The sequence below is a fragment of the Heterodontus francisci genome, chromosome 11, assembly GCF_036365525.1.
Source record: "Heterodontus francisci isolate sHetFra1 chromosome 11, sHetFra1.hap1, whole genome shotgun sequence".
Taxonomy (NCBI): Eukaryota; Metazoa; Chordata; class Chondrichthyes; order Heterodontiformes; family Heterodontidae; genus Heterodontus; species Heterodontus francisci.
In genome coordinates, this window is record NC_090381.1 from 54986093 (window position 1) to 55000890 (window position 14798).

Sequence of the window (14798 nt, forward strand, 5' to 3'; positions counted from 1 at the left end):
CGGGTTGTATGTTGGTTAACCATGTGCTAAATGGCCTACTCCTGTTCCTATGTTCCTTTCAACTCTGTGCCCAGATTGAAATCCATCTCAGATTGAAAGGATCAAAGTCTCTTCTGTCTGCTCGCTGTAAGGGTTTGGGTGGTCACAATCCAGTTCCTAATGGGCACAGCACAAAACTGCCCCAAATGTCACTCAAGTGTGAGTGTGGAAAATGGGAAAATTGTCAAACTGGTGCCTTGGAGACTGTTCTTTGGAGGTTGAAGTTGTGGCTGAGGTATATTATTGGACAGAGTAGAAAATATTTTGCATGTCATTGTTTACAGTTTTGTTCTTGTAGGGCAAAATAGAAACCTAAATGAAGAGCAAAAACTGACAACTTTCTCAACTGTTCCTAAACTTTCTATAATTCTTGTTTCAAATTTTGTTTGCTGAAATGTTTTGCTTATGTTAATGGAGTGTCGAGGAAATAATTTGCAATTTTTTTAGTACAAGAATCATGAATTACTTTAAAAAATCTGAGCATGTTTAATAATATTTCTATCCTGAATATAGTGTTCCCAATTCAGTTTTACATTTCATTCAACCTACTTTGCAATCTTGCATTTGTAATATACAATATCTAAATGTACTGAAAAATTATTAAAAAGGCAGTAGCTTTCTACATACATGAAGTTCTACTGTTTATAATGTACAAATTGCAATAAGTGTATTAAATTTGGCTTAGAAAATTTAACCTGTCCTCAGTGAGCAAGTGATAAAGAATTGGTGTGATATCATCTCTAAATCTCCCACTTCTAAATGTAATTTTTTTGTCAAAATTGTTCCTCAATGCTTTTTCTTCACCCCACAAATCCACTATGGTCATCTTGCAGCTTTTAGCCCAGAACTTTCTTATTTTTTATCATCGGGTTCACATAAGAAGACAATAGCTTTTTAGCCAAAATATAACAAAAATTATAACCAATTTACACTGGTTGCAATTGTGTAGATATTAAATATTTGCTGCCTTTTATTTAATTATCCTTTGTATTTGTAAGAAAATAAAAAATGAAAATTTTGATTTTCAACAAAGCAGTTGTCTTTCAGTAAAATACTACTCAACCCCTCAGCGATATTACTGCCCTTTGATATTTTACTATTTTTCTGTCTAAAAATGACACATGTTGATGTTTATGCATAGAGGTTTCAGTTGGTACTGAATGCTCATAAATGTTCCCAATATTTTGCAAAATTTGGAGATATTCACTTTGAAAAGTAAATGGCAATTTAATAAATGCCAATTGATATTAAGGCTAGTTTGGTTCTCATGAAATGGAGATGTTTTGAAAAAAAAAATGATTGTGGCATTAATCCTATAAATTGGCCTTTCTATTTGTTAATCAGGCTTAAATGAAGAGTTGGTCCAACTTCTAGTCATTAGGGATGAACTGCACATGGAACAGGATGCCATGCTGGTGGACATAGAAGACCTTACCAGGTTGGTGTAGGAGTGAACATGAATGGTTGATTGGCTTCGTTTTTCCTGCAGTAGTTTCAACTGGACAGTCCTGTACTTCCCCAGTGGACCATTTAGCAGTTTTTGACATTTTGCTCTCTCATTGCATTCATATGTATTTTCCCTGAAACATTTTCACCCTCTAAAAAGCTAAAATACTTTGGCTAACTGGAATTATTATAACTCTGTCACAAAAGGTTAGCAGGGGACTTCTTTGCAAAGCTAGCTTGTATATACTGAAACAAAAACAAAAAGTATGTGGTAGGTTTAGATATAAAAGTTTTGTTTCAAATGTGGAACTCTTTCAAAATTTGCAGATGGATTTCTGGGAAATGTATAAGATATTGTTTTCTAATTCACCTGTGAAATCTGTGCAGTGAACTAGGCTTGTAACTAGGTTACAAGAGCAGCTGATGTTCCCCGACCCCAGGAGCCCATGGTCTGTATGGAAACATGCCTGAGGGACAAGTGACCCCGTTCTGGGCACTTCTGTTCTCTCACACCACATTTTCTTTTATTGTGCAGCAGTGTGTGCTTGTGTCATCTCATGGGGTTCCAGTTGACTGCAGCCAAAGCAGCAGGTGACCCCAGCTTTGTCTCACGACCACAGCTAGGTGCTGCTCATGGGTTCTGCCTTTTTTTAAATTCAGACTGAAGTGAACTGCCAGTTCTCTCTCTGCCCTTCGAGGTGCAGCTCACTAGCTGTATCTCTTCAGCCCCCCTCAGCTTGTACTACCAAAGCCTTTCTGAACCATTAAATCCTTAGAATTATTTGGTGCACAATTTGCCACTATTTTGGATGTCTTGACTGTGCTCAAGGTCAACACAACTGGGCCTCTGCCTGAAAATGCATTACCCCCCCATCACTTTCACATCATAGCTCTTCAGGAGGCTCAGTGACTTTGGCAGATCACTTTGTTCATTCATAGAGCCTATGCTTCACATAACCCCTCGGCCTTCTCTTTGCTGGAATGCCTGCCTATAAACTCCCTTCAGTCTCTAGGTTGTTTCTCATCAAAGCCTCAAATGTTCTGAATGAAGAGACTTGTCAACCCTGTACAAATATTCAAGTCATGGGTATATCTGTGGTTATTTTGCCCCTCCTGTAGTGTTGCAACCCATTGTTAGCATCCTATTTACCATGACCAGATGAAGATAAGAAATCAACATTGATAGTCTCAATATGACTGGCCGACTCACACCATGTAAAATCTGTCAGCTTGCATTTGCGGGAGTTTTAAGAGACCAACCAGGGTTTACTTTGTAGCCTACCACATTGCACTTAAAATACTTCAATTCATTGTCTTCAGACTTATGAGTTTTATTGAGCTGCTTCAAACTACATTGGCTGCAACACTGACCCACCGAACTGGTTATCTGTTGGAGAACACAAGACTTGAGGCAGCGCATCTGAGCTCACAATAATTGGCCTAGACCTAGCTCACTGAGAGTTTACAATCCTGATCAAGTAACCAAACTCTGGAATCATCTGGAATTATTTCCAGAAATCTGACCCTTAACAACAAATGGCAATGATCATCAAAGTTCAATCTGTTTTTGCCTTCTAGTTCTATGGCTTCCAGCTTGACGTCCACTTCTCTATACAAGAACTGAATAGAATTCAGATGTTAAATCATAAGCACCAAAATTTGGCAGGATTCACGTGAGAAATCACAACTAGCACCTTTCTGCAAAGTGGCTGGCCCCTTCACCATTACCCCAATTGTGGTGGCCATCCAACAATTCAGTTGCCTAGATAAAGCTATCAACATCAACTCCCTCTTTCAATTTAATAAAATGGTGGTCCCCATATTCCACATCCCCACTTACCTGAATTGTTGCTGATATGCAAAATTTTTCTGCTTCTTATCCTGGCATATTCCCTCTTTGTTGCATCCTCATATTAGTGCTGTTTGTTATTCTTGGACTTATGTTGTGCCTTCTCTTTATCTTGTCCACATCATATCAACTGTATTACAAATGCAGGTTTGAGCTCTTTATAAATTGAACCTTTTGAGATTTCAGTACTTTGCAGTTCGCTTTTAAAGTTTTAATTCCACTTTATCATCAGTATAGATCTGTACCTCATGTAGCACCACTAATTCTTACTAACTTCAGGTCATTCCAGATGCTCTCTTGAGTTTAATATCACTGGCTTCCCTTCTGGGTGAATACCAAATCCATGACTGTCAGGAGTTTACCTTAACTGAACAACATCTAGTCAAATGGGTGGCACAGTGGCGCAGTGGTTAGCACTGCAGCCTTACAGCTCCAGGGACCCGGGTTCAATTCTGGGTACTGCCTGTGTGGAGTTTGCAAGTTCTCCCTGTGACCATGTGGGTTTTCGCTGGGTGCTCCAGTTTCCTCCCACAGCCAAAGACTTGCAGGTTGATAGGTAAATTGGCTGTTATAAATTGCCCCTAGTGTAGGTAGGTGGTAGGAAACATGGGATTACTGTAGGGTTAGTATAAATGGGTGGTTGTTGGTCGGCACAGACTCGGTGGGCCGAAGGGCCTGTTTCAGTGCTGTATCTCTAAATAAAATAAAATGATAGCATGACAATAAGACTTCTCTGTTACGTGAATTGGATGTTGTACAATTAGATTTTGGCATGGCTCAAAGAGTGGTGTGGGAAGAAGGGGTTTGAATTCAGGGGGAAACGGCACCAGTACTCAGGAAAGAGGGAGCTATTCCATTGGGATGGGCTCCACTTAAACCGGGCTGGAGCCAGTGTCCTGATGAATCATATAAGTAAGACTGTGGATAGGGTTTTAAACTAATGGGGTGGGGGTGGAGGTGGAGGTGGTGGAGGGATCAGGCAAAGGGAGAACTAGAAATCCAAAGAGAAAAGTTGAAGCAATAGAACAGTGCAGCGATATGGGTAAAGACAAGCAGAGTGAGACAGTGAGTAGAACAGTAATAGTGCATCAGCCAATAAGGTTCAAGCAAAGAAGAGTAGTTAAAATAAAATTAAAGGCTCTTTATCTGAATGTGCGAAGCATTTGAAATATAGACTAGGCCAATCAAATTGGCAAAGGTTGTCGGGAAGATGTGTTTGGAGAATATTTTCAAGATAGTTTCCTGGAGCAATACATTGTGGAACCAATGAGGGATAAGGCTATTTTAGATCTAGTAATGTGAAATGAGGCAGGGTTAATTAGTAAACTCATTGTAAAAGATCTACTGGCAAATAGTGACCATAGTACAATTGAATTCTGTATTAAGTTTGAAAACGACTTACTCTAATCACAAACAAGAATCTTAAACTTAAACAAGCTAATTACATAGGTATAGGGAGAGAGCTGGCTAAGGTTGTTTGGGTAAATAGACTAAAAGGTGTAACGGTAAATGAACAGTGGGAAACATTTAAAGAAACAACTCAAAATGTTCAACAAAAATATATTCCATTGAAAACTCAGCAAGAAAGATCAATCCATGGCTTACTAAGGAGATTAGGGATAGTATTAGATGAAAAGAGGCTGATAAACTTGCAAAGAATAGTCTGTTTTAGAAAACAGGAAAGGGTCACCAAAAAGTTGATAAAAAAGGAAAAAATAGAATGACAGTAAACTAGCCAGGAATATAAAAATAGATTGTAAGAGCTTCTACAAGTACATAAAAAGGAAGAAAGTAGCTAAAGTAATCGTTGATCCCTTAGAAGCTGAGACAGGAGAAATTATCATGGGGAACAAGGAAATGGCAGAGATACTGAACAAATGTCTGTCCTCACAGTAGAAGACGCAAGTAACATACTAGAAATAGATGGTAACCTAGATACTAAAAAAGTGAGGAAATTAAGGTAATATCAGCAGAGAAAAAGTATTGGAGAAGCTTGAGGGACAGAAATCTGACAAATCCCCAGGACCTACATCCTAGAGTTCTAAAGGAGATAGCTGCAGAGATAGTGAGTGCGCTGGTCATGATATTCTAAAATTCTCGAGCTTCTGGAATGGTCCCAACAGATTGGAGGTTAGCAAATGTAACACCACTATTCAAGAAAGGAGGGAGAGAGAAAACAGGGAACTACAGGCCAGTTAGCCTGACGTCAGTCATCAGGAAAGTGCTGGAATTATTATTAAGGAAATCTTAACTATGCAATTAGAAAATCATAGTATGATAAGACAAACTCACCATGGTTTTATGAAAGGGAAATCGTATGTGACAAACTTATTAGAGTTTTTTGAAGCTGTAAATAGTAGGGTGGATAAAGGGAAACCAGGAGATGTTGTATACTTGGATTTCCAAAAGGCATTCGATAAGGGGCCACACAAAAGGTTAATACGCAAGATAAGGGCTCATGGAGTTGGGGATAATATATTAGCATGGAAAGAGGATTGTTTAACAGACAGGAAGCAAAGACTAGGGATATAAGGGGCATTTTCAAGTTGACATGCTGTGACTAGTGGAGTGCCGCAAGGATCAATGCTGGGTTCTCAGCTGTTTACAAACTATGTTAAAGACTTAGACGAAGAGAGAGAAAGCAATTTAAATAAGTTTGCTGATGATACAAAGCTAGGTGGGAATGCAAGCTGTGAGGAGAAAACAAAGAGCCTGCAAAGAGAAATAAGTTAAGTGCGTGGGCAACAAGGTGGCAGATGGAGTATAATGTGGGGAAGTGTGAGGTTATTCACTTTGCTTTTTAAAATAGAAAAGCAGAATTTTATGCGGCCGTTTAAAGCAGGAATGGTCGCATGGGGGGACAGAGAATTGCGTTGGAAGCGTCTGCCCGGAAATCCAGCCTCATGAGCATCTCATTTGGCATGATTCAATGGGGGGCTTGGGATTAAGTGGACGGTGGGTGCCAGTTACATGCCTTTGGGTTCATGTCTGTTAAAAGCTGGCAGCACCGAGGCAAGGCTTCAGTGTCGCAACGGTGAGGCAGCCATGACCGGTAGTGCATAGGGGAAGAGGGGGGGAGCGGAGGTCATTTTAAGACTGTGTTCCTGAGTGCCAGGAGAGTCAGGGTCTCATGGTCTCTGCTAGGGAGGTCTGGCTGTCAGGCACTCTGATTGGTGGGGGGGTCAGGGTCTCGGAGTCACTGATCTTGGTTGCTCTACAAGGTGGGTGGGGGAGGGGGGGGGGGGGGGTGGGGGCTTGGATTTGGGTGGCTGTTTTGGGTGACCAAACTGTTGAGAGATGTTTGGTCACCCATACTGCTGCATGAGACTGCCAGGTATCGGCAAGGGTGGGCACTGAGGGCCATCAGGGAGTCTGCCGGGAGAAGTTTCAAAAGCTCAGTTGCCAAGGCAGGGTTGTCTCTGCAATGACAGTGCTCTGTCAGCCTACTGGTCACCTGGCATGGGTCTCATACACCCTGTCTTTTTGGATCCCATGGCATGAGGCAGTGCCTCTGACCAAGGGAGGGCCAAGAGGCAGCTGCGCCTGACCAGGAAGCTCCATGACAAGAACTACAGCAGCAGGCCATGGCAAGAAGGACCCACCTGCGCCAGAAAGTGTACTGGACTCGAATCAGCTACTTCCAAATGTCAGTGTCAGCAAAGACTATGGCTCTCCAGAGAGCCCATTACCAACTTATGCACCCTGCCACAAAACCTGTTGCGACCTATGGGATTTTGGGGTCACCTTATGCCTAAAGATCACAGTGGCACAGAATTTTTACGCATCTAGATCTTTTTAAGGATCCACCGAGGACATGTGTGGGGTCTCACAGACAGCAGCCCACCGTTACATCAAGGAGGTGACCAATGTCCTGTTCAAGAGGGCTGGCGACTTTGTGCACTACCAGACTGATCCTGACAGTCAGGCTGAGATGGCCTTCAGATTTGGGGCTATCGCTGGATTCCCCGGGGTGCAAGGTGTAATAGATTGTACATATGTGACCATCAAGGCTCCCACGGACCAGCCAGCCACCTTCATCAACAGGAAGAGCTTCCATTCAAACAACGTTGAATTGCTCTGTTATCATCCAAACGTTTCCTGCAGATGTGTGCCCGCTTCTCAGGAAGCAATCCCAATGCCTACATACTTCGACAGTCCCAGGTGCCACAGCTTTTCACTTCCACCATGCCCTGATTGCTCCTGCATTGCCACTTGCACTCAATAATAAAGACAAAGTTATGGAGCACTCACCTTGGCAGAACGCAGGAGGTTGTTGACCCTCTTGCGACACTGCACCCAGTTCCGGGGGGCTAACCCCACGGCTGCTGACCTCCTCAGCGATATCCATGCAGGCTCGCTTGATCAGGCGGGAGGACCTCTTCTTGCCATTGCTGGGGAAGAGAATTTCCCGCTTTTCCCTTGAAGTCTGGAGGAGAATCTGCAAGGAAGCATCACTGAACCGTGGGGCCACCCTGTATCTTGGCTCGGCCATCCTGTGGTGGCCTCCTTGGGTGGTTTGGGGGTCCAGGAGTCACTCCAACACTGGTTTCAGCAGTGCACTGGAAGCTGCAAATGACTCTAAGGCAGCATTGCAAACAAGGCTGGCAGGGTTTCAAATATGGCACCAGCACCTGCTCCAGAGTCATCTGACACCGTAATTAGCATCTCACCTCCCGCCCCTGCTGCGTGATTGGGGGTGCTGCACGCCTCCTCTATGCAAAATGGCCACCTACCGCGTGATCGCGATGGAGCAGCCGCCCAAGTGACAAACAGGAATGATGCCCATTTCTGAATTCAGCCTGCTGTGTGCAGTTTTGGTCTCCATATTTAAGAAAGATTATACTTGCCTTGGAGGCAGTGCGGCAAAGGTTCACTAGATTGGTTCCTGATGTGAGAGGGTTGTCCTATGATGAGAGGCTGAGTAAATTGGACCCCTATTCTCTGGGGTTTAGAAGAATGAGAGGTGATCTCATTGAAACATGCAAGATTCTGAAGGGGCTTGACCAGGTAGACACTGAGAGGTTGCATCCCCTGGCTGGGGAATGTGGAACACGGGGCACAGTCTCAGGATAAGGGAACGATCATTTAGGACTGAGATGAGGAGAAATTTCTTCAGTCAGAGGGTTGTAAATCTTTAGAATTCTCTACCCCAAAGTTGTGAATGTTCCATCATTAAATATATTTAAGGCTGAGATAGACAGATTTTTGGCCTCTCCGGGAATCAAGGGATCTGGGGAGCGGGCAGGAAAGTGGAGTTGAAGCCGAAGGTCAAACGTGATTGTATTGAATGGCTAAGCAGGCTCGAATGGCCGTATGGTCTACTCCTGTTCCTGTGTTCTTTTCTTACATGGTCCCACCAGCTTTCTCCATTGTTCCAAAAAGCAAACAGATTTAACAGCAAACAAATTTTGCTGTTACTATAACAGTGAGGCTGATGGCGTTTTCCATTACTGATGTGAAAATGGTAAAGAAAATGCAGGCGACGGGCAGACATGTGGTTAAATGCCGATATCCAAAGGTTGCTGTCTGAGTTGCTCCAGTTTTTGCTTTGCGAAAATTAAATTTCGCCATCTGCCTCACCATTGATATGCTTTGAAGGTCATGAAGTAACACTTTCACTAAATTGGATCAAGGTTTACTCTAAACCCCTTGGATCTGACAGAGCCAGATCTTGCCAACCTTTATCAAAATGTGTGCTTCCACAATCTTTTATCCTGTAGCTGGCCAAGATGTTGGTCATTTGACTTCTGATTTTCTTGTGCAGGGATTGGCAAGTAGAACTATAAATTAAACCATTTACTGCCTCCTATGGACGGAACCCACTAAAAACTAACTCCCTTTTTGAATTGAATGCAATGAACCTGAACGGCTTTCGTTGTCTGATCTGAAGCGAGGCAGCATGTGACAGATTGGACTATCTGGCTTTGTGGCGGCACAGTGGCGCAGTGGTTAGCACTGCGGCCTCACAGCTCCAGCGACCCGGGTTCAATACTGGGTACTGCCTGTGTGGAGTTTGCAAGTTCTCCCTGTGTCTGCGTGGGTTTCCTCTGGGTGCTCCGGTTTCCTCCCACATGCCAAAGACTTGCTGGTTGATAGGTTAATTGGCCATTATAAATTGCCCCTAGTATAGGTAGGTGGTAGGGGAATATAGGGACAGGTGGGGATGTGGTAGGAATATGGAATTAGTGTAGGATTAGTATAAATGGGTGGTTGATGGTCGGCACAGACTCGGTGGGCTGAAGGGCCTGTTTCAGTGCTGTATCTCTGAACTGAACTAAATGCACAACTCACTCAGCCCCCACCTCCTAGATATAAATTTTAAACCTCTGAACTCAATTAAACTTTTTCTTAAAAAAAAATTTTGAAATGACCAGGATTCCCAAAATGTGACATTACCTTGGAGAGACCTTTGACTTCCCTTCTTTTTCCAGACATGCTGAAAGTCAGCAGAAGCACATGGCAGAGAAAACAACAGCCAAGTGAAACGGAGATGCCTCCAACAAGCCACGAGACTGGAGAGAAAAAAAAAAGCTAGATTTTACTTTGCTTCTGTGGTTGTAAAATGCTGACGCTCAAGATGGTGCACTTCAAGAAAATCAGTGTTAGTCATTGGTACTGTTTGAAGCTTTATGTCCAGTGATTGGCCTATGCTTCTTTTATAATTTATTTTAATATGATTACATTTGTCACTGAGTTGTATAGGACATTTCAGTAAAATGTTGGTAACTGATATGCAATTCTAGTAAAACTGAGAAATGTGCAGGATTGGAAGATATATAAAGTAGTTAAGAGAATCTAACTTCTGACTCCTTGGATTTTAGTTAAACAGTATTTTATCATGGACCTCTTTTTATTCTTCACAGATAGTAGTTTTAAACAAATAAACTTTATTTGAAGGTGCTATTAAAGTCAAAGAATACATGCCTGCCTTGTAGTGAAGTTGTAGCTATTGGTGATTAGGTCACTTAAATAAGTTTTCAACATTTTGTAAATGTTGATTACCTGACAACCATTTTAAAGTGTGTTAATATTATTTCAGTCAATTGGATTCAGAAATGTTATCTGGAAATGTTATGTACAAATATGTAAAATAAAAAATAAAATTTGTTTCCTATGATATACTTACACTAATCTTGCTCCACACTATGTTAGTTCTAAAATTCTAAGTTTAATGCTAATTGTAAGAATAATTTAGGAAGAAGGAATATCAGGACATGTCTCAAATTATTTTAATTTTTAACAGTGACCTATGACTGACTTACTGAAAATAGATGATCACATTGGTCTTTCAACACATGGGTTTAAAATAGCACACTGGCTAATATACCACACACACGGGATCTGCTCACCAATAAGATCTTGGCATGAGAGAATTCTAAAACTGTTCAGAAAACATTATAAAAAGTTCCATTCAGTTGTAGTGAATAACTGAAAATGGGAGGTAATTTTACTCTTTTATTTGATAAGTTGGCAGATAGAACCAGAGAAAAATTATGGCACAGAAGGAGGCCATTCAGCCCATCGTTTCTGCACCGGCCAAATAAAACTAAGCCCCAATCTAATCCCACCTTCTAGCACCTGGTCCATTGCCTTGCAGGTTATAGCACTTCAGGTGCACGTCCAGGTACGTTTTAAATGAGTTGAGGGTTTCCCCCTCCACCAGTGAATTCCAGACAACCACCATCCTCTGGGTGAAAAAGGTTTTCCTCATGTCCCCTCTAATCCTTCTACCCATCACCTCAAGTCTGTGCCCCCCTCGTAATCGACCTCTCTGCTAGGGGAAGCAGGTCCTTCCTGTCTACTCTACCTAGGCCCCTCATAATTTTGTACACCTCAATTAAGTCACCCCACCTGCCTCCTCTTCTAGGGAAAACAACCCTAGCTGATCCAATCTTTCCTCATAGCTGCAACTTTCAAGCCCTGGCAACAATCTTGTAAATCTCTTCTACTCTCTCCAAAGCAATTATGCCCTTCCTGTAATGTGGTGGTCAGAACTGTACACAATGCTCCAGCTGTGGCCTAACCAGTGTTTATACAGTTCCAGCATTACATTCCTGCTTTTGTATTCTATACCTTGGCCAATAAAGGAAAGAATTCCATATGCCTTCTTCACTCTATCTACCTGGGCTGCTACCTTCAGGGACCTGTGGACATGCACTCCTTCTCACATCTCACTTCTTCTACCCCTCTCAATATCCTCCCATTTATTATGTATTCCCTCGCTTTGTTTGCCCACCCCAAATGCATTACCTCACACTTCTCTGGATTGAATTCCATTTGCCACTTTTCCGCCCACTTAACCAAACGATTGACATCATTCTGGAGTCTACAGCTCTCCTCTTCACTATCAACTACACGGCCAATTTTTGTGTCATCAGCAAATTTCCCAATCATGCCTCCCACATTTAAGTCAAAATCATTAATATATAACCACAAACAGCAAGGGACCCAACACTGAGTCCTGTGAAACGCTCCTGGAAACCGCTTTCCATTCGCAAAAACATCTGTCGACTACTACCCTTTGTTTCCTCTCACTGAACCAATTTTGGGTCCAACCTGCTACACTCTCCTGTATCCCATGAGCTTTCATTTTTCCGACAAGTCTGCCATGTGGGTTCTTGTCAAATGCTTTACTAAAATCCATGTCGACCACAGCCACTGCAGTACCCTCATCAATCCTGCTTGTTATACTACCTCAAAAAATGCAATCATGACCTTCCCTTAACAAATCCATGCTGACTATCCCTAATTAATCCATGCCTATCTAAGTGACAGTTTATCCTGTCTCTCAGAATTGATTCCAATAATTTACCCACCACCGAGGTCAGACTGACCAGCCGATAATTATTTGGCCTATCCCTCGCATCCTTTACAAACAATGGTATAACGTTCGCAGACCTCCAATCCTCTGGCGTCTCGCCAGTATCCAGTGAGGATTTGAAGATGATCTTCAAAGCTTCCATTATTTCCTCCCTGGCTTCCTTTAACAACCTGGCAGGCAATCCATCCATCCCTGGCGATTTATCCACTTTCAAGGATGTCAGACCCTCTAGTACTTCCTCTCTCATTATGCTTATTGTGTCTAATATTTCACACTCCTCCTCTTTTACTACAGTGTCTGCATCATCCCTCTCCTTTGTGCAGACAGAGGCAAAAACCTCATTAAGAACCCTGCCCACATCTTCTGCATCTACGCATAAGTTCCCTTGTACATTTCTGATAAGCCCTACCCTTTCCTTAGTTATCCTCTTGCTCTTAATGTACTGATAAAACATCTTTGGGTTTTCCTTGATTTTACCTGCCAATAATTTTTCGTGCGCTGTCTTTGCTTTACTAATTTCCTTTTTTACTTCACCCCTGCACTTTCTATACTCCTCTACGTTTTCTAAAGTATTAAGTTTTTTGTGATCATCATGAACTTTCTTTTTATGCTTTAACTTACCCTGTATGCATTTAGATTTGGCTGTACTGCCCTCTTATCTTTGTGGGAACATGCCTACACAGTGCCTGTTCACAGATTGTGAACTACAGATCTGCATTTTTGGAACATGTACAATGTGGGCTGAATTTTGTTGTTCCACCTCTGGGAGCGGCAGCGAGTGCAGAAAATGGCAGCTGCCCCGCGCAGGACCCGCACTGCTGCGATTCTGCGGCGGGTGGCCACTTAGCACATTCACAGCGGCCACCCCCCACAATCACATGGCAGGCATTGGCAATGCCGTTCATGGCATCATCTGATGCGGGAGCAGGTGCTGGTGCAATTTTTCAAAGGCTGCCAGCCCTGCAGACAATTCAACAAAATGCAGAGTTGACCTTTCTCCCCACTTCCCTATACAAATAGTGCAGAGTTGACCCCTTCCCCACGTCAGTAGCGTCAGCTTTCCCTGGACGGGTAAGTGAAGGTGCGTGAGTGTTGCATGTCGCACTGAAGTTCAGGAACTGACGGTAAGATCATTGCAGGTTACATTTAAATTAATGTAAAGATCTAATTAGCATATAGGAAGCAGGGTCCCGTTGCAGAACGGCGGAGGGACGCCACAGAGCGTCCCCACTATATTCACAGCATTCACTGATTCATTTCAGGTGGAGATCCTCTCCGAAGCATATCTGTACGGAATTGTGGGACCCACCATTTTCAAATTTACTCAAATGTTGCTACTGCATGAGATACTATTTTGTTTCAAACAGCACTGGAGACTTTGCTGTTGACAGGATTGTGTGTTGAGTGCATTTTTGCTTTTTTAAAATTGTTAAGTGTATCACCTATATCTAAGGTTTCTTACAATGTTAAAAATAATAGTTTCCTCTTCAATTTTAAAAATCTGTAGATTTATAAGCCCTAAATCTAAGACATCTTTTTTCAATTAGAATTTAAATGAAAATAATAAGGGGTCCCACAGATGCAATAAATGGTAATGTGCTTTTCAACAGAAATCTCTTAAAAAGGACAAACTTCTCTCTGTGCCTAATTCATTGCATGCCAAGTCTACAAATTCTTTTTTTAAACCCAGAATTGTATTTGACAAGAACTTGTTTATACTGTATATCAAAATAGGCCAAATATGCAAACTGTTTTTTAGTTTTAGAGATACAGCACTGAAACAGGCCCTTCGGCCCACCATCAACTGACTATATATACTAATCCTACACTAATCCCATATTCCTACCACATCCCCACCTGTCCCTATATTTCCCTACCACCTACCTATACTAGGGGCAATTTATAATGGCCAACTTACCTACCAACCTGCAAGTCTTTTGGCTTGTGGGAGGAAACCGGAGCACCCGGAGAAAACCCACACAGACACAGGGAGAACTTGCAAACTCCACACAGGCAGTACCCAGAATTGAACCCGGGTCGCTGGAGCTGTGAGGCTGCAGTGCTAACCACTGTGCTGCCCTGAGTTCGACAAATGTTCTGTAAAACAGATTTGGCAATTAAATCATTATAGGTTGGTATCTTGAATATTGCACCATTCTCTCCACACACCAATCCAACTTTAGTAAACCCAGACTAACTGGAATTTTTTTTATTCATTCACGGGATGTGGGCGTCAGCAGCTAGGCCAGCATTTATTGCCCTTCAGAAGGTGGTGGTGAGCTGCCTTCTTGAACCACTGCAGTCCATGGGGGGTAGGTACACCCACAGTGCTGTTAGGAAGGGAGCTCCAAGATTTTGACCCAGCGACAGTGAAGGAACGGCGATATAGTTCCAAGTCAGAATGGTGTGTGACTTGGAAGGGAACTTGCAGGTGGTGATGTTCGATTGTATCTGCTGCCCTTGTCCTTTCAGGTGGTAGAAGTCACGGGTTTGGAAGGTGCTAGCAAAGGACCCTTGGTGCATTGCTTACAAGATAATCATGATTCTTAGCAGTCGTGTATGGTAAATTAAGAGAATAAATAGTTGTCCCATTAAACTATTATACAGAAATATTATACCCCATAGATGTAAAGAACATATGGC

At 42.4% G+C, this 14798-nt stretch overlaps 1 protein-coding gene across 8 annotated transcripts in view; it reads left to right on the plus strand.

Annotated features, from left to right (window-relative positions):
• Nucleotides 1-10459, plus strand: part of schip1 (schwannomin interacting protein 1) — a 763480-nt gene extending 753021 nt beyond the window's left edge. For all 8 annotated transcript variants that reach the window (XM_068042157.1, XM_068042156.1, XM_068042161.1 and 5 more), the window contains 2 exons: nucleotides 1384-1477; nucleotides 9766-10459. In XM_068042157.1, coding sequence (XP_067898258.1) covers nucleotides 1384-1477; nucleotides 9766-9817 — 146 coding nt within the window. In that variant the 3' untranslated portion in view covers nucleotides 9818-10459. The remainder of the gene's footprint in view (nucleotides 1-1383; nucleotides 1478-9765) is intronic.
• Nucleotides 10460-14798: the final 4339 nt, after the last annotated feature.